We start from the raw sequence: 20,294 nt of genomic DNA, 5'->3' as shown, positions 1-20,294 counted from the left end.
CTTGTATTTGGTTTAAATTTGTGTCCAGAAGCTTCGACAGCAAAGTATTCATGATGAGTGGGCACCGTTTCCGAAAGCCATACTCAGATTCTCGGCGTGTAGGCTTACAGTGGCTGTATTGGCTGAACATGACCTCGAAGATGTTGCGGCAGCCTGGGCGGATCTCAGTGGCCGTAAGCTACAAATGTTTACTTGTTTCTACTCACTCCAGATGGCGCCATCGGTGTAAAAAAAAGACTTTGTAATACGTCTTTTTTACTCTCAATGAAGATGGAGATCGAAAGGAAACGACGGTTGGCCACAATGGCTGTTGATTTATCCAAATTGGATGATGACGAGTACTTGTTTCATTGAAGGAAGTCTTGTTGGCAAAAGGACCATATCGTCAACAAGCATCTCGGTATGCAAAACTACTTGTACCGAGAGCTGTTGGTTCATTTCGTTGGCGATGCGCTGCCAAATCGTCTCTTTCGCTCTCATGTCCGCGTAATCAGTGAGTCATGCCCCACAACGCGGGGAACTGCTCCACGATATGCAAGAAGAAAAAAGTTGCCTCGTCACTCAGGTTCATTGCAGTCACTCTTGCGCGAATCGAGTGCGCGAACAGGCACGAATGGTGTCAACAGCGATGAAGCTGTTTCAGAAAGATCCCAAAGCCGCGCTTGTTGCCAGACTGTAGAGCATGCTAGGATAACTTCGCAGCACTCGACCCCCAGCATACGGATGCGAAAAATAGCTCTGCATTTTCCGTCCGTGGGGGTCGCGGACGACGCACGGATGGCGTGAATCCGTGACGCGTAGTCATGTGATGCGCTGTCCGTCGCGGAAAAGACGGATTTAGAAAGTTGTGTGGATCCACCATTAGCGGCTATGATATAAGTCCCAGCACAACGCCTCCAGATATTTTTCAGCATGCGGCGAGCAGCTGCAGGCAGTGCCTAATTCTGGAGATCATGCCAAGGAGCCATGCAATTTGAGTTATGCTTCACTTCGAGCAAGCTGTACTGGCAGCCTTATTTCAAGTTTCAGTATCAAAAACGTCTACTTTTGATAGTCTTTCATCATGCAACCACTGATTTTTCCAAAATAAGAAAATTTGCAAGAAGGCTGCTCCATATCTAATCTACACTATCTAAATCTAGGCTCTTTAGGTGGCCCAAAATTTTGTTGCAGTTGGCCTTTCAGGGCAACTTCGGCGATTTTTCGATGTCAACGGATGTCAATGCAATTCGCTGGGTATGTTCCTTTTAACAGTTCCGTCATGAGCTCGAAAAAGCAGGTTTGAGAACTGCAAATATATTTTACAAATGAATTTAACAAATTGCCTCGAACACACTACCTTGCCTCCTCCTCAGTTACAAGCCACATTGTGTATGACGTCAGGAGTGTTTCATGCAGAGCATGCCGGGATTATGCAGATGACTGTGATGAGAGCGTAAAGGAATCGATGATCGTGAGCTGGTGCATGGCGTGAGAAGTTGCTGTCGCAAGAAGCTGTGTTCCGTGTAGACGTAGGCTGCACGAACTTCAGCCCTCGCCATCCGCACACATAGTTTGAGCCAATGCCGATCGCGTTCAGCCGAGGTTAAGCCTATATGTCACAGTCATGGTAGTTCATGCGTCTGCTGCTGGCGGGCATGAGCGACTGACATGAAGCTAAAAAAAGCCATCAGGATGAAGAAACTACTTCTGCAGTTCAGTTTTGACCATACGGGTTTGAAAGAAACATTCCTCATTTCGTACAGTGCACACACAAAAAGCGAGAAGCGACGACACGGAGCAGTATCGACATCAGTACATTGCCATTTTCGATGGAAAGCTGCCTGCCACACTCACCAGCCCTTCCCTAAATTAAATGCGACTGCGAACATGGGTGTATTTTTACGTATTGTCATGCAGACTCATTATTTAGCTTCCGAGGTGCACTACTTGCCTCGTATCCCAAATGGGCAGGAAGTGTAGGCCCCTCGATACAGCAGCGTAAACAATTGCGTAGTTTGGCTGCCAACGGTGTCTATACTGGCATCGGCATTTCCACGAGAAAACTACATGTTCTCGCAAAGTCCTCATATAAGTCCACTTTACGGAACATATTGTGTGCATGAAGAGAATATGAAGAATGATAAGTAAGCAGCATAACAACGCTCCCGTACTACGGCCGCCCGCTCGCTGTTTTCGGAGATGTGTGGTCGCTCATATCAGTGTGATGCAGAGTGATGCAACGGTGCTTACATGCACAAAATCTGCCTGTTTTGATATGTTCAGACATTAATTGATGTCACCGATGAGCGGCTATAGCATTATATCTCAAACGAACAAGGAGTGGTCGCTGTACCTGCCGATGTAAGCAAATGCGCCGTTCGGTGCTTTGGACTGTCAGCGGCATTCTTGCGGGATACAAATGTGGAAAGTCGTGCTCCACATCTTACAGTGAACATGTGAAGCACTTCCCTGAGAAGGGGCAAAACAACTAAAATAGCAAGCAGCACATATAAAATAGGTGGTTAGGGGTACCCTTGGTCTTCATGTTGCAGCTTGATACGTAGCTCATGGGCGCTGGCTCACGTAGTGGCAGGTCAAATGCGAATGGCGATTCGCGACTACTGAATTCGTCAGAATCATGTTTGACAGATCCAAAGAGCTGGTGTAGCTGACGTATTGTCACCCAAAGGTCCAGCGGTGTCACGAATCAGCCGAGCGTCTGCTCTTCGCTGCCAGTGGACAAGACCGGCATGCCTTACGCGCCTTTGCCGGTGGAGACACTCGTGACGTCACACAAAGAGGTTCGCTCGGCTGCTTGGTCAGATTTCGGTTTCGTTTTTGCGGTTTTTTGCTTACTCAAAATTATTTTTGAATTTGCTTAACAATTCTACTATTTATCATGACATGGCATGACATGGCATGACAGGGGGGTCTCGGAAGCCTAAATATTCCATTACTTTGACATGGTAAAAAAATCACTGGAGTAGCACTTTAATTGTAACTGATATCTAGAGTTCACCCCAATTTCTGGAACTACCCAGATCATGACAATAACAACATCATTTTGATTTCCCAAATTTCACAGTACTGGCAAGATTATTGTGCCCTTTCTGTGGGGGAAACCAACAAACGTTCTAGGGCCGGTACAATTTATTTCAGTGTAGACATTAATTCGCACTTTTAGAAAAATACCTGCAATTATTTATTCATGTCTTGTATGTGCTACAATCTGAGATGCCACAAAAAGCTGCTTCAGCTTTTAAAGATTGCACTGCTACTTGTCTTGCACTTTTATATCAATTTCCGGATTACATCAAGCATCTGCTCTCTATATGAAGACAGTATCCTGCATTAACGCCTTGAAAGAACACGTACCAGCTTGCACCTTCCTTCTAATTTCCACCCTGAAAACATCTGGTTCTATGTGCCCTTATGTTTCATCCTTGTCTTGTGCTGAAATGCTGCTGGTTACAATTACTTCAGTTTGTTAAAGGACCCATTAAAATTGCCTTAATTAAATTATGCAACAGTCCTGGTTCTGTACTATGCAGCATAATTATCAAATCAACATCAAGCTGTTTACAAAGAGCATACTCAAGATGCACAATGATACAAATGTCAAATCCAATGTACACACCTTGCCCTGGGCATCTACAGGGGCATCTTTTTGGAGCAACAGCTGGGCCACCTTTAAGTTGCCATATTTAGCTGCCAAATGAAGCGGGGTGAATCCTTTCTGCAATGCAAACATGTGAACTGATCTGTCAGAATCTGCATACTTGCAACAAAAGTATATGGGGTGATCATTTTTAAGTTTTATGGAATTTTTAAAAATTACTTGTTGCAGACAGAATTTTAGTCCTTGAGCTGGATTACTCAGAGAGGCGGACATTACATGTAGGAGAAATCAAAACAAATATTCAACTAATTAGGAAAAATCACTAATTAACTTCTGAATTAGTTACCTTATGGCACATACTGCAACTTACGAATTGCAGCCGGTGAGTTTGCAAGGCGTGTCCACTTAGAATGCGTTTCCAGAATGGCAACAGTTTGGAGATGAGTGCTGTCAAATTCGCCGTAAAAATGCACTGTTCCACTTACTTTTTTAAAATGCTCTTTTATGCATTAAAGCAGAAAAGTAACTGGAACGCCCATGTATTTCATCCCACGCATTGGGAAATATCTCGAAACTGGTGTCAGCCTGGAAATTCATTTCAAGTCAATACATCTTGCAATCTCACCAGCTAAAATTTGTAAATTGCAATATGTGCCACAATACAATTAATCAGGGAGTTAATTAGCTGAATATGTGTTTCGATACCTCTTGCTAGTGATGTCTCCTTGAATAATCCAGCTGAAAGACAAGAATTATGTTATCTGCCACACGCAATTTTTAAAATTTCTGTAAAGCTTGAATTTGATCACCCCGTAAAATGGTTACAACCTCAGTGCAAAAGGTACGCAGTTATGCAACCACCATTAGTGTGCCTTCCAACATTTCCATTCCCCTCCTCATTCTCTCAACTAGCCCAGCCTTCCTTTTCTTGTTCGAAATCATAAACCTCTGAACTTCAGGGCTCTAGAGCACTTGAAATAAAGCAGTGCTTGCACTTGCGAAAATGTTTAAACTGTTTCAATCAATTTAAGCGTATTGCAATTTCTAATATACCCGCCATGGTGGCATAGTGGCTTTGGCATTGTACTGTTACGGCCATGGCGGCCACATTTCGATGGCAGCAAAATGCAATAACACCTGTGCACAGTGCATTGGATGCACATTAAAGAATTTCAGGTGGTCAACATTAATATGGAGTCTCCCACTATGGTGTGCTTCATAATCCTATCATCGTTCTGGCACGCAAAACCCCAGAATTTATTTAATTCACAGAAGCATGCAAATATAATTTAGGTCGATCATTGACCCGGCCACACTGAAGGCATTTGAGTATCACTGTATGATCTGCCAGAATACTCACAGCTCTTCACTTCTGAGTTAGTGTTCCCACTGCCATCCAATTATGTCTCTTATGCCACCCTCCTCTATAGAATGCTAAATTTACCAAGCAAACTTTCCTGCAGTTATACAGGTACTATCAAGATGTCTTGTTGCTTTATGAAAGGACTAATGTGAGGTTCTGTTAATTTGAATGGTAGATATTTACCTTATCCCTTAAGCAGAGACAAGCAGCTTGACAGCAGCAGACGAAATAAAAAAATAATTGCTTCTACTACAGCATATGCTACTCTGGGAAGGTTCCTTACAATGCTAACCTTAAATTAAAAATTGAAGCATTTTTTTTTTCTTCTCTGCTGGCTGCTCCTCCCTCCCTCCCAGCATTTGTATGTGGCACTTAAATAATGAACTATACTCGCGGACAACTTTCTGTGGCTATGAAAGGAAAGCTAGGGAAGCAAAGCTTCTGCGCATGTGTTACTGCACCAAGTAGTCCGTTAGCGCTTGACGGTGCTTTTGGTTGCTCGGAGCAGACACTGAATCGACGTAGTTTCCACATGCAACAGTTCCGCATTTGCCCAGAGACGGAAGGGAAAAGCTGCAAGATAAGTAAACTTTTACATTCACTGGTGTGTTTTGTCTTATTTAACTGATGCTAATAAGGTGTTTAAGTCTTCTCTTCCCCAGCTTAAACTAACGTGGATGAAAATGCGGCACTCTCTTCAGAACCAGAACCGCTCTTGTGCATGCTTTGCCTCCATAGCTTTCCCTTCATAGCCGCAGTGAGTTGCCCGCAAGTATAGCCCAGTACAGACTGTGATATGTGAAGATTGAGGTGCCTTCCCACACCTCACCCCCAGCTTGCACATATTGTGACAGTCATTTTTCAAGCTCGATCACCAAGAAACTACCGTCGTAGAGTAAATATATATATATATATATATATATATATATGCACCAAATCAACCCTGAGCTTTGAACCATTAAGCTCTCCCTCACTGTGTCAGATGCCCCAAAGGTCTTCTACGAGTTCTCCATGGGACTTTGCTTATGTGAATCCTCATGTCCGGTGAACTGCTACCCTGTAAGTCTGCCACAGTGGCCATGCATGTTCTATCAGTCTTGCGCAAGCATTGATCTCTATGCCATGACTTTCATGCTCTGGTGCATCTTTGATTTATGAACCCACTTTTGTTGGCAATCTGACCCTCAAGCCTTCTCTGTGCCAGGTCAAACAGTCGGCAGACAATGTATGTATTAGCATCAATTGCACTCTTACACTCAGGAATCTTGATGAGTGTCGCATCCTCTACTGGCCATCTCTTCACGGGTGAACTATGTGCAAGCTCATCTCCATAAATTAAACAATTTTATAATTTAGTGAAGAAAAGCATATGCACTAAAGTACTCAGCCTTTTTCAAAATATGCAAGCTGGTTTTTATACATACGGGTTGTCCCAGCTAACTTTAGCCAGAGTTTAAAAATTTGTAAATGTCACGTAGCTGGACAGAACAAAGGTAATGTTGTTTTTCGTCGCTTGGAGGTACTGAGATTATTATTTTTTCATTCTGCTTAATTTGATAATTAGTCTTAATTATAATTAATCAACTTCTCAAAAATTATAATTCGATGAAAAGTGCCAATGAGAAAATTGTAGAGCGACATGACAACCTCTCGCTATAGCTTTCTGTTGCTCAGTACGTGCTACATAAAAGTGTTTTTCCAAGCGTGAAAGAAACCCACAAATGCATGCCGAATTGCCGCGTGACTGGCCACTCAAGGCACTTCACGTGTATTTGCGGGCTTCTTTCACGCTCGAAAACACACTTTTATGTAGCACGTATTGAGGAACAGGAAGCTGTATTGAGAGTTTTTCATGTCGCTCAACAATTTTCTCATTGACACTTTTTATCTAATTACAATATTTGAGAAGTTGATTAATTAGGACTAATTATGCAATTAGGCAGAACTGAAAAAAATAATCTGAGTATATCCAAGCGACACAAACAACATGTAGAAAATGGAATGTAGCACACGTTAGTGGCATTTTACAGTGCAATTAATTGTTCTGGCCAAACAAATTCCTTCTACATTGCAATTTTTGTAAATATGTTGGTTGTAAATAAAGAGAAGCTGCAAATAAAATGTTCAAAATTTTTCTTTTCTTTATCCTAATGTATATTTCATTTGTGCTTACCTTTGTTGGGGCAGCAAGAGCAGCCCCGTGGTCCAGAAGTAGGGCAGCCACTTCATCTTGGCCCTCACGGGCTGCTACATGCAGAGGAGTATAAGCATCCTTGGTGGGAGCATCCACTGCAGCCCCATGCTGCAGGAGCAGTCCAACCATGTCAGCATTTCCCAATCGTGAAGCTATGTGCAATGCAGTCTGCAGTTCCTGCAATATACGAAGCACATAATTCCACCACACTGGCCAAGGAACAGCCCGAAAGCTGACTCTTGTAGCGTTTACAAACCCTGGCTTTGGCGTCCACATGAGCTCCATTGCGAAGGAGAATGCGAATGATGTCTGTCTGGTTGGCACGGGCAGCCAAGTGCAGAGGGGTCTCTCCCCTGACAGTGGGGATGTCTGGATTAGCTCCATGCTGAATCAGGTATATAACAATGTTCATGCAGCCCATGAACGAGGCCACGTGCAAAGGTGTCAGCCCAGACTGTGTGAAAGAACAGGAGACACTGGTTTCAGACAAAGAACCAAAGCACTTGTTTGGGACCATTCAGATGAAATGCTAACCTCAGTGGTGGCCTCGATGGAAGCGCCATGCTTGAGGAGCAGCTCAACTACCTTGATGCGGTTCTTTTTGCATGCAATGTGTAGCGGAGTAAATCCATTCAGGGCTCGTGCATTGGGATCTGCCCGGCGGTCCAGTAGCAGCTTTGCCACTCCAACATGGCCACAATGTGCAGCCACATGAAGCGCTGTCAGGTAGTCCTAGCAGTCAAATTAGCACAAATCAACATGAGAATCTGGTGCACGAAGTTAACAGTAAATTTATAACAAAAACTCCCCCCCTCCCACTTCTTTTTTTTAGGTTCAAAAAATATCACTCGAGAAGGTACATTATAAACCTGTTAATATGTATGTAGTTTCTTTTAGCCAAAGAAAGCAGGCACAACATGGTGATGATGTTTATGATATGACCGACATTAGGTCTCATTTAGTAACAAAGAAATCAAGTCTTAAATTAAAGCTCAATTTCAACATACTTGTTACTAGTTTTGGTGCCAGTGCTATCTTTATAGGCTAACAAAATGTTGATTGAAATTTAACAGCCCTGAACCGTTTAAGACAAACTGTTCAAATCTGAGCACTTTATAGCAAAAAGTCCAGTGTATACTGCCAGACAATGAAATCCCAAGTGCACCTCTTGGTTTCATTACGATAGCAATTATATAGGCACTCCAAGCATATTTCTGCTGTTGACGTCAGTATCGCCGTATAAAGTCCAAGGGCGATAAAATTGACACCGTGCACTGTATGCTGTATGTGCGAGTGAAAGCGTGTGAGGGTGAGCCGACAATTGCAACTCAATCTCACGCACGAAAAGGAGGAAGGCAAGGTGGAAGCGCGCCGCATTTCATCGCACAAAAGGCTCCAGGGGGGAGGGGAATTTTCATCTAGGCGGCGCGGGTGGCCACACACACCTGGGCCGTTGTATCTTCAAAGCCATTTGCGACGAGGACGTAGTCCACCGCGCTGTGTTTTCACGGCTTACTTCACGTTGATGCGAGAAGCAGCATGAAGGTCAGTTCACTTGCTGCTGCTGCCGCCGTGCTTCGTCACTTCAGCATTTTGACAGCGAGTTTCGACGATTGAAACATGTTCATGTTTGCTTGTGTGTGTGTGACACCATGCTTGTTAATTTAGTTAGTATGCCTATGTTTACAAGTTTATACAGCCGATAAAACTACTATCCTTACTTCGCATAGCTGTGCGCTAATTTTTGTGCACTAATTTTGTGCACTTTTTGTGCACTTTTTTGTAAAATTGTACACATAAAACACAATAGGATGGGCCCAGCAACATCCTAAAATAATGCGTTATACCCAGCTTGCACAATGCAACTTTGAATGCTTCCTACATAATACAATAATAGACAGATAGCCCCCAGAAACCAAACACTACTAAATGAATATACGTAGCATTATGGTACAAGTCAAAGATCCAGCTACAACTCAAGAGTTCATGTCGCAGCAATCAAAAATTACTAAGCATCTTTTTCATCATCACCACCATCACCTGTCACAAGAACACGCCGAGCTAAGCAGACAGGAATTAATATACATGAATGACATCACAGAGAACTGGCAACTTTGCTGAATTCTATTAAGTAATAATTTGAGATTATTCAGCAAAACAATGGCAAATAAAACGGTTCCAAACAATCATAAAGTTGCATTTATTTTGGTTAGTATATATTTCCAACACGACTCTAGTGGCATGGCTGATAAGACAAATCAGTGTGCTTTTTTCTTCCTCCCAGTCTTTTCACGCTTCCTTTTAGGAACTAGGCACCCTCCCTTTACAGTCTCTAGCATTTATGCGACCTTGCCAGAAGGATGACTACAGAAAATCACGCCTTTTACCACTAAGGTACCACCAATTCGTGACGCTGCGGCAGAAAGGATGTTCCACATCTGCCACCTAGGTTAGTGAGTGGTGGTGCTGGCTAACACTCCCAGGGTTAGTTCTAGTAGTAAAACATAAATACGCCAGAAAGTGGATGGGAAAACGGCGCTGCAGTAGCTTAATTGGTAAAAGCATTGGACGCGTAATGTGAAAACACAGGTTCGTATCTCATCTGTAGCCAGTTGTTTTTTCATCTACTAAGTCGGTGTGGCTTAGGCCAATGCCTCCTATAGTTAGAAGAGGCATTGCCTAGGCTAACTGCGCACAGCGCAATCGACCGGGCGCTCCAGGCTGACGAAGTCAGCGCGGCCTAGGCAACCGAATGCACACCCCGAACAACGATCCCCAATTGTGCCCTTGGTTCATTGATTGATTGGCAGAAGTTTTTTATGCGCTTTTAACGTGATGTTCTGCATCGAATTCTGGCTACATAGAACTCTTTCGCGATCACCACGCTGTTCGATATATCGACGTTCGACTAGAATTTCACCTATGTTGTCCTTGGTGTCTGTTTGTTGGCTTCTTATGATAAGGTACCACTAGAGTTTTACAGCTGGTAAGTAACCCAGTTGCGTCAAGGCAACTCTTTTCCTGAAATCAACATCAAGAGGCCCATGGTGGTCCATTCATCCTGCAGTGGCCAGCAGCAAAAGGTGCAGTGCCTTTAGCTCCATGGGACTGTGATATCTCATCCTAATTCAATCCCAATCTTTAGAGGCAAACTTTAACTTCAGGACAAACACAACCACGCAAAAGAAGTGGCAGTTACTATTTAGTGCCTTGCACCTAAGCACATTTACAACTACAATGCACTTTCAAGTCGCACATTATTGGATTTTCCATTAATATGCATACTGACAAAGCTTTACTGACTTATTTATTGCTGCAATAAATCACTTAAAAGAATTTGTCTTTATTTTCTTTCTGGTGGCTGCCAATGACAAAAAGCAAAATTAGTGTGCAAAGCATATACTTACAACAGTGACATCATCCACTGGAGCCTTGTGATAAAGTAGGATGCGAGCACTGTCTACATGGTCACCTTGTGAAGCCATGTGTAGAGGAGCAAGCCCATTCTGCAGAGAGAGCAAATGATAAGACAACTTAAGCTTTTTGTCAATGTAGTGTGCTACCACCACACCATACTAAAAACAAACAGCTACATGTCTTCTGTAGTTACATCACATTCTTCCAACCACTGTTGTGGAGTTACCAGTCCAGAATTGGAATGACTCTGGATCATTCCACATTTTCATTACCCCAGAATGGGAATGGAATGGAATTAAGCACCTTTTGCCCGCAATGAAATAGGAATGGAATTATGTCTTTTTCCGAAAATAGAGCGATTGTTCGTCTACGTGCTGTTTTTTGTCAAAATATGTCGAAGAACCAACCAGCCCACGTTCAAACATTGGTAAGTCAGAGCCTTGAATTTAACAATAAAGCAGTATTCTTAAAATGGCTTGGCTGATTACAAGCACGGTACATTTATAAGCAACACGCCTACTGCAATTCTGTCCTTATAGACCGAGTTGCTCCGAAGGTTGTCTCGATTCTTCACGTAACTGCAGCTCTATGCCGTTGGCATCCATCGTGCGGAACTATGGCAGCGGCATACTTACCCCCACTCCCCCGCCCCTTACGCTTTTCAATTTTTTTTTACCTCAGCGGCGCCTTCGCCCCGGCCGCCTGCTGTCACCCCACCTTCTTTGTTTCTGCTTCTGTCGCTGTCGGTGATTCGGACGCATATATGAAGAAGCACTTCTCTAAGCTGTGATGCGTACTGACGCTGGCGCAATGCATGTGTTCACTGTAAGCTTTCACATACCAGCTTGCGCGCCGGCTGACCTCGTACTCCCCCCCCCCCCCCAACCCATTTGCAATACTGTGCCCCCCACCTAGACACACAGACGCCTTTGCCTGAAACTCTGTCAATGAAGGTCTGCAGGTCAGCGCAGCACACAGTCATATAGGATGAACTGTGCACCCTCTCCCTCCATACAGAGAGAGAGAGACTAAACTTTTGAAAGCGTTGGTTTGGGAAGCCAGCCAAGGCAGGAGAGCCCACGTAACTGTGGCCACGGAGGCGCCTCGACAAGCCCCAACGCGCCGATTCGAGCCAAAGCAAACCCACATTTGCTCTGTTCTAGGGAGCTCTGTTCTAGGGAGCTCTGTTCCATTGCAAATAAAAAGCACTTCCATAACACACTGCCACACTAGCTCCTGTGCCCAGCGGCTCATGCACGCAAGTACGCCAGCATGGCACGTTGGGAACAATTTTTTTAATTACTCGTGAAAAAAACAAACAAGCTGCACACTGCAAGCTTTGCTCCGAAACTATAGATGCTGTGCTCGGAGTTTCATATAATTCGATTCGGCACCTAAAAAGAAAGCATGAACATGAGTACACGCAACAAGAGAAAGAGCTGGCAAGCCAGCCAAAGATAACGTCGGCCTTCACTGCTGGGTGCAGCTCTACCTGTTCATCAAAAGGCTGCTCTTGACAACACCATAATCGACATGATTTGCACTGACATGGAGCCCTCTCATGTTGTCGAGAGGGAGAGATCCAAAGAATTCGTTACGGTAAGTTGGACGATATTATAAGCCACCTTTCATCAAAGTAACTGCTTTGTATTCTTTTAAATTCAGGTCACTGTCCCGGGCTACAAGTTGCCATCGCGGGATGACCTCAGCGAGAAGTTCCTGCCCGGGAAAGTATCAGCGCTGCAGACCAAAATATCATCGTCTTTGGCGGGAGCGGAGTATGTCTGTATCGCACCAGACCTGTGGATGTCACGGTCTACAGAAGGCTTCCTAGCTCCAAAGCAGCACTCATGGACAGCGACTTCACGGTTCACACGTACCTCCTCAGTTTCACTCGCCTGACTGGGAGCCACACAGCTAGCTGCTCGGATCCACTCCGAGTATGACCAGCATTGCTGCAGTGGAACATCATTGACAAGGTGAAATATGTATTTTCGTACAAATTCGCCTCTGAACTGTTTTTATTTCATTTTCCAGGTCCTTCGCATGGTGACAGATAATGCGTTATCAATGATAAAGGCATTTGCATTTACCAGGTGGGAGACTGATGGGGACGATCATGATAATTTCGACGACTGCCCGGAATGCTTAACTAAGGAGCTTTTAAGAGAGTTCCATCAGATGGAGCAATTTTTATTTGGCTGCCCAGCCACAGACTGCAGCTTGCCGTAAAAGATACCATTCAGCGGGTATGCACTATTAAATAACATACTGGCTTCATCTTATGTGCAGTAATATGTTGTTCATTTATTACTCTTTTCATGAACAATTGTTTGGGCCAAGCTTTGTTAAATAATTTGCCATGAATGCATGGACAAAGAATGTATGAATATAATAATTGCAGTTTGAAAAGTAAGGGCAGACAACTGCTTATTACAGTTTCAGTGCTTTAAAGCTTTATTATGCAACTACCCCCCCATGTTTAGCCGAATTTTCGAGCGTGCTTCACTTCTTCATCTTGGGGATTCGTGGTGCATTTGCTGCCATGGCTGAGGTCACGAATTCTGCTTCCCATCAAATAGTGGCTTCAAATCATTTTTCTGCCGCAGGTCAGGCACCAAGCTTACGCGACTTCGAGGTCTGCTCTCACCCCGTCAATGAACCGTTCTGAAATAGCTCTAAAGACAAACAAAAACAAAACTGGTGCATGATGTAAAGAATGCCCACGGTGTCACAAAGTTACATTTTAAAAGATTTGGTTTTGGTTGATTCCTTGTTCAAGCTATATTTGTCTTATTTTATTTTGTGCGCCTTGCTATTTTTCTCCTTTCGTGATCTTCCACTCCTTTCTTATTGGATTACATCCCCCCCCAACCGGCCGCCGCCCAGGAAAATGAAATCTTGCGTATGCCACTCCTAGTACAAATCGCTCTGCCCATAAACACAGTTGCCTAGCATATACAGGGTGTCTACCAAACGTTGGCATTTCCGAATTCCCCGAGTTTTCCAGGTTTACCCCCGAGTGCCTTTGCAAAATTCTCTGAGTGATGCAGAACTATGTTTTATGTCAAGACGGGCTGAAACCATATCGCCTGATGCTGTCACTCTCTAGTAAGCATATGAAAAAAATTTTTAAAAACGACTTAATCCAATTTGAATACTAAGGAGTAGTGTTTGTGTCTTCAAAAAGGTAAGGGAAGGGAGGGGTTAGTAAAATGCACACAAAATAAAATGTCTTCGAAAAAAATTGCAAATCGAGTTGGATATTCTCAAATATGAATAAAAAGGAGATGCATACAGAAGCAAATATTTTCTAATGTGAGCTATTTCTATCAACTTATAGCAAGCTCAGTGGTATGAGGCCCAAACTTTGTCACAATTGAGATTCTCTCTCAACAGCTCATAAGTCAACCTCAACTGTCCTGACATACTCTCAGCCCCCGCGCCATGCCTCAGTGTTGTGTTCCAGTGCTTAAAATAGTTTATTTTAGTTTCTATTAGGGACACCTGCATCTCGGCATCAGCTAACACTTTGTTATTTAAACCCATGCTCCTTCAAAACAGCGGCAGCACACTCTTTCCCATTCATTCCTCAATGCAGAGGTCTTTTCTGTTCTTGTCCTCCTTCCGCCACTCGTTCGCCCCACGGACCATTTGAAGCATCTTGTTGCTCAATTGCACAGTCCACGTTTGATTTTTCGAACTCCCTAGGAGCCGCGAAAACATCCGAAAAATTGGCCAGTTGAAAAAAATAAATGCATGTCATTTACTGCCCTTAAGGGCTCAAACCACTACAGGCAGATTCGAAAACACTCTGAAGGCCTGTCGGTACAAGTGTTAGGCATATCAGTGCTCGTACTGTGACAGGAGATACCTGGTGCATGCATGTATAATTAAGGAATACATACTGTGTCCCGTGGCCATAGCCCCTTCCCACACTTGTTATGCTTCACTGCAATACTTTTTGCGTATGCTTCACCAAGTAACATTTCTGTACAGAGGCAAAGCTGACTTTCAGGAACCGGTGTTGTGCAACGCATTGTACTTTTAAAGCTTCTAAGCCAACAGCGAGAACCACAAAGGCAGAGTCGGTGCAATTGCTGACAGCAGTGAATCCTTTCAATGAAAAACACGGCACCCAATGGCAAAAAGCTTAATAGCGAACGTCGAAGCGGCTAGGTCTAGCGTTGCCACAGGGGTGGCTATCTGCGTGCAAGAGTACCGGTTCGAGGCGGCGAGCTAATCAAAACGGCAGTGGTAGTGGCTTTGATTAATGCCATTTCAGACCTTCAATCGCGGCAAAAAGTCCAGAAAATCAGACGACGAAGGGTTCTTGCATCCGAAATTGATACCTTTACTCTATGGGGTATGTGGTGGTGCCGCGAAACCATCCAAATTATCGGGCATCTGAAAAGTCGGTCGTTGACTGTACACTGGCAACTCCTCCAGCTGATGACAGGGCGTCAAAGACGATTCATTACGATTCCTGTCTGTTACTCGAGCATGCATTACCGCGACTTTCGACCCTTTCAATAAAATTACAGCTAATTTTCCCTAATAGAGGCAAAAATTCCCTGAGTTTTCCCCAAGTTTTCCCAGACTACTCAATATACCTAAGAATTCCCGGTTTTCCCGGTTGGTAGACACCCTGCATATAAGACAAGTCAGCGAGGCGGCAGTCTGCTGCTAGTGTGTTTATTTGAATTACGAAGCCCATTTCATTAAAAATAATATCAGCCATAGTGCAGTAGCCATGGCACTATGTGCACATTTATTCCTAAAGAACAGGAAGGTGCAGCCTATGTATTAATGTGCACACAATTTATTGTAGGGCTAGAAAAAATGGCTGCGTCTGACCCACTTTATTTTGTCTAATGCAGTCTTGAAGAGTGTCAATGTGTCGTCGAGTGCAATATTGTACGATTACATATGTCATCATTCCCTTTCTGAAGCTCTGTTGTATTGCATGCTTGCCATTTGCGCTACCTGTACTTGCAGCGTCAATATTCACTAATTATCATCCTCACTTTATTTTAGGACCCAAATGCCGAGGAAATCATACAAAAATGCGGCGCCATCATTGCGTGTATATGCACGAGCCCCACCGATCTGGCCGACAATGTGGCCGGTCTGCATTTGGAATCTCATAACATGAAGAGGTGGAAGTCACAGCTGTGGATGATGAGAAAGCTCGTTACCACTTTTTCAAGTCATCCAGGCCTGACAGAAACTCTGTACGTGTGCAAGAAGGCTAAACACTCTAAATATGAACTAAGGCTGCGACAGACTTGATTGAGCTTCTCTCCCCTGTAGAGGAAGCCACAGAGTTGCTGCAGAAAAGACACGAGACAGCCGGGCTTTTACTTCCCACATTGCGAAATATCAGTTTCCCTTGCGGAAATCTTAAGCAAAGGCACACTTCTTTGCAAAGAGGCGGCTAAAGGCCTACAGCGTAGCCTGGAGAAGCGGTTCGCAAGCATGTGGATTGACTGCTTCTTTTATGGGTACCCTCCTAAACACACAGTTTAAGTCTTCGTGGTGTTCAGCTACAACAGCCAAGCAGATGCATTCTGCTGTGCTGGGGAGGGGACCTCTTTTGTTAGGGCTGGACAGCCAGCACTGTCGCGAACGCAGACTCTGAAGCAGGGCCAAACAGACTGATGTTTAAAAACATCAGGCAAAATTAAAATGCCCACCAAGACAATATGCCTACATCCATTGCAGGGGAAATTTCTCTTTACCATACAGAGGGAACTTGCGCAGACATGGTTAAGCCTCTGACCTAGTGGAAGGCGAACGCTAGCCATTTTCCCTTGCTTTCTCGCCTCACAAGGACAGTTTTCACTGTGAATGCGATGTCAGCTGACGTGGAACGCTTGTTTTCTACGGCATCCCTGATAATGACAGCAAAGCGAAATCGGCTGTCAAGCGGCCTCTTTCGAGCAGCTCATGTTTGTGAAGCGTAACACATAGTTAGGTAGACGGCAATTGTTTCATCTCACTTTATTTTGTTTTTTAGAACTAACCGTTCAAAACTTCAAAACACTTCAAAACTAAACGGCGAAGTGCCCATTTAGCTCATGACATTTGGTTGCAAAATTTCGATGAATAAAACCAAAATAAAGCTTCTTTTTGCACCTTGCACTGTTTGTGTCCTTTACTGCAGCATTTAAAAAGCACGAGGACACCTAAGCAAAAATACGCTATGTCGTCATTTTATCATTAACACATTTAAGCTTAAATAATACTAAAACATCACAAGCCATTAAAACATGCTGACCATGCAAATACTATAGGTAGAGAGAGAACTGCCCCCATGGTAATTAGTAGGGTGGTTGTACTACACGGGATATGTCACCTAGCTACTATCTCTCTACCTTGGTAAGATGTTTTGCGTACTTTTGCAGTTCTTAACGCGTCTGATGACATTAGCTTTATGGTGCGTTCATTGGTAACTCGATAACTACCAAGATGCCTTTCCTACTTTGAGGAATTACAGGAATGGAATTTAACTGCCCGGCCATTCCCAGAGTGGGAATGGGCTAAGTTTATTTCATTCCGAGGAATTGAAAGGAATGGAATTGCGGCAAGTTCTAATTCCCCCGTAATGGAATTGGAATGGAATGGGGGCGCCCATTCCGCAACACTGCTTCCAAGTCACATAACCTCACTTTTCTCTAGAGTCACTGGTGAGTGGATATCCTCCTTCTAGACATATGATGATCCAATACTAATGCCCATCTGTTCTTACCTTGGTCTTTGCTGTAATGGGAGCATTCTTCTCAAGCAGTTGCTCAACTACTTGGTCATGGCCACTACGGGCTGCACAGTGCAATGGCGTTAGTCCATCCTGGATCAAAAAACAACACATAACAGCAAGTTAAGGTGACACTTTCAGTTGTTAGCACACAGAAGATGCAAAATACAGTTAAAGAAGCTTTATACCAAAAAGGAAAAAAAAAAAAGAAAGTGTACTATCATTACCACCCCACTTTTGTCACCAGAAGACATCACCAAGAGCAAGAGAGAGGTAACGGTGTGCACCACACTTCTGTAGAAGAGGGACCCCGCTTCAAGGCAGTATGGAAGCAGGGCAAGAGGGCACTCATTTCACTGATATTGTGTTCCACTGTACCCATTTTTTTTTTCACATGCAATCCCCATAAAAAACTAACAACAGTTCGTGCATGATCATCTGTAGATAATACTTTTCTCCTGACATGTTAGCTAACAAGGATGCTGCAAGCGTACGACAGAAGAAAAAAATTATTCCACTAAATGCAAACATGTTGCAAGTGACAAAGTATTTATTTTACACACCACACGTAGAAAATGCAAAAATGTTTAAATGCAAACATATGCAAGCATGACTTACCCTTGTGGAGGCATCAATTTTTGCTCCCTTTTCAAGCAACAGCTTCACCATGTTGCTTTTTCCCCATTTTGCAGCCACATGTAATGGTGTTATTTGGTGCTGTGGAAAAGTAAAATGTCAGCATAAAATAATTTTACATCATTTCTTTAAGTAACAAGTTGACATTGCATTGGCCCTACCCTGCATATACTGTAAGACCTTAACAGTCGACTTCCATAAATTCGACTATAGCAAATGATCCAAGTTAGTTTGAATTATTTAATGTTCAATTCAGAAGTGTTTAAAAAGGACGAGCGCCTTTTGCGAGTACCAACAGGGTTGATTGAACAGGCAAGTTGAATTTACAAATACCAAGGTAACTTAAATTGACTGGCATCAAGGGATATTGACAAAGCTAGTAATCACTGAACAATAAAATAAAAGAAAATTAGACAACAGCAGCTAAATTCTTTGGTATCTGTGTTTAATACTTTTCTGTACCTATTCTCCTCTCTTACCCTAAAAAAGACCTAGAAGCCACCCTTCCTTTAGGAGCCTTATACATGCACACATTTCTATCAACAGCGACTCTATGTGACATGAATTATGACACACAAAATGCAAAAATCTCAACAGAGACAACAAACTTTTCTCGGAGCAAATGGCTAGCTAGACCTTATTCATCTACTCTTCCGCCAAGTTTTATTTGTTTCCCCCTTATTTGGCCTAAAGAAATTGATCGATTTGATCGACTGAGCCACAGTGACCCAAATACAGGAAAACAATTCGAAATTCAGGATGTCACGCACACATATCAGCACTGGGGTATCACATAATATTTAAAAAAATTAGAGGTGGGTGAATATAAAATTTTTCTAATGCAAATTGAATATAAATATTAAGTATCAAATATCAAATAGACAAATTCAGATGCATATACATGCTTACAACAGGAATATTTATTTCTTTATATTTATAGGTACCACACCTGTACTGGCTAGTACAAAAAAGACAGCTACAGGGGGACAAACCAGTTTTGAACACATCACTACTAATTGTCATTATAAACTGCATGAATAGCCTGTCAGCATCTTCATAGCTTGGTTGCAAACAAGCTTTCTACGAAGGAATGGCTGATTTACAAAAATTTCAAATAAATGTTTGCTGATAAACAATCAGAAGTTCTGGAAAAAGAAAATAAGAAAGAGCTGCTTAAGGACTTGTGTACCATACATGCATGTAAAAGGGCTTGGCGAGGAAAAGTCACTTATCATAGCATAAAAGATAAAAATGATACATGACTAGACTGCCAAGAACACTAAATGACAGACAACAAACAAAACTTGCAAGTTGTTACATAGGCTTTCACCACGAAACCAAAAATAATACTTGCATTATCCATTTTGATTTTTGCATTCCTTCAATAACTTCTGTCATTTCACTTCTAATAATTCGAAATACTTTTACTAATTCAGAATGCAAACTACTAGGACAATAATGAAGGACACAGGGCTGTGTCCTGTTCCTTCTCGTGCCTTTGTCCTAGTGGTTCACACTCCGAATTAGCCATGCTTCCATACCAACTGTCCCCTTTTTCGCATTTGAAATACTTTGTTTAGTAGATGGAGAACAGTAACAAGACTAACAGTCAGTTGTGAAATATTTGGTTAGTTTCGAATATTCGCAAATACCAAATAGCTCCTTTTCAAATATGAATATAAATAGTTAGCGTGTAATATTCAATTCGCATTCAAAACTTTGACCTTCATTATTTCTTCTGCTAATCAATCTCTCATGATATTAATGAGAATAAAGTTTTGAAATAATACTTTATTAGTCTAAAGTGATTCATTTTTTTCTCTTTATTGTCCCTTTAAGGAATAACAGTCATCAATAGCATCTTTAAGTGGCAAACTGCGAGCCCACCATGTGAACCTACGCATGGAATAAAAGAAGCCGAATCGACAAGTGACAATTCATTTTGCTTCTCCCAGGACTTCCCAGTATATTACATGGCTAGTTAAATATATTAGAACCTATAGGCCCTTTGACCTCATTAGAAATGCATACACAGATTCCAATTATATAAGTGCACGTACAGATTTCTTTTTGCACAAGTATGCACCATTTGTACCACAGGTGCCTAATGAATGTCACCTATAATATGGATACTCTCTTGCTGGAAAGGGAAAATCTCACAGGAAATTTCTACACATCCACAGACAGATTGTCCAAATAATTGGCATGCAGAAGCGAAAAAGATCACAAGGAATCAAAAACAGAAAGAATGTAAAAGGCAAACAAAACCAAGGAACTCGTGGCAACTTAGCAAATGTCTAAATACAGGCAGGAACAAGTTGACTAG

General features: G+C 42.8%; 1 protein-coding gene across 1 annotated transcript in view; it reads right to left on the bottom strand.

Moving 5' to 3' along the window:
* Positions 1-20,294, bottom strand: part of LOC126548445 (uncharacterized) — a 338,395-nt gene that overhangs the window by 278,228 nt on the left and 39,873 nt on the right. Inside the window, exons 7-13 of the mRNA XM_055063629.2 lie at positions 17,951-18,049; positions 17,327-17,425; positions 10,566-10,664; positions 7,693-7,890; positions 7,415-7,612; positions 7,138-7,335; positions 3,620-3,718 (exon numbers count right to left, since the gene is read on the bottom strand). Of these exons, the coding sequence (XP_054919604.1) occupies positions 3,620-3,718; positions 7,138-7,335; positions 7,415-7,612; positions 7,693-7,890; positions 10,566-10,664; positions 17,327-17,425; positions 17,951-18,049 (990 nt within the window). The remainder of the gene's footprint in view (positions 1-3,619; positions 3,719-7,137; positions 7,336-7,414; positions 7,613-7,692; positions 7,891-10,565; positions 10,665-17,326; positions 17,426-17,950; positions 18,050-20,294) is intronic.

This window comes from Dermacentor andersoni, chromosome 1 (assembly GCF_023375885.2).
Source record: "Dermacentor andersoni chromosome 1, qqDerAnde1_hic_scaffold, whole genome shotgun sequence".
Classification (NCBI taxonomy): Eukaryota; Metazoa; Arthropoda; class Arachnida; order Ixodida; family Ixodidae; genus Dermacentor; species Dermacentor andersoni.
Note: the sequence above shows the minus strand (reverse complement) of the source record. Positions and strands in the feature narration are given on the sequence as shown.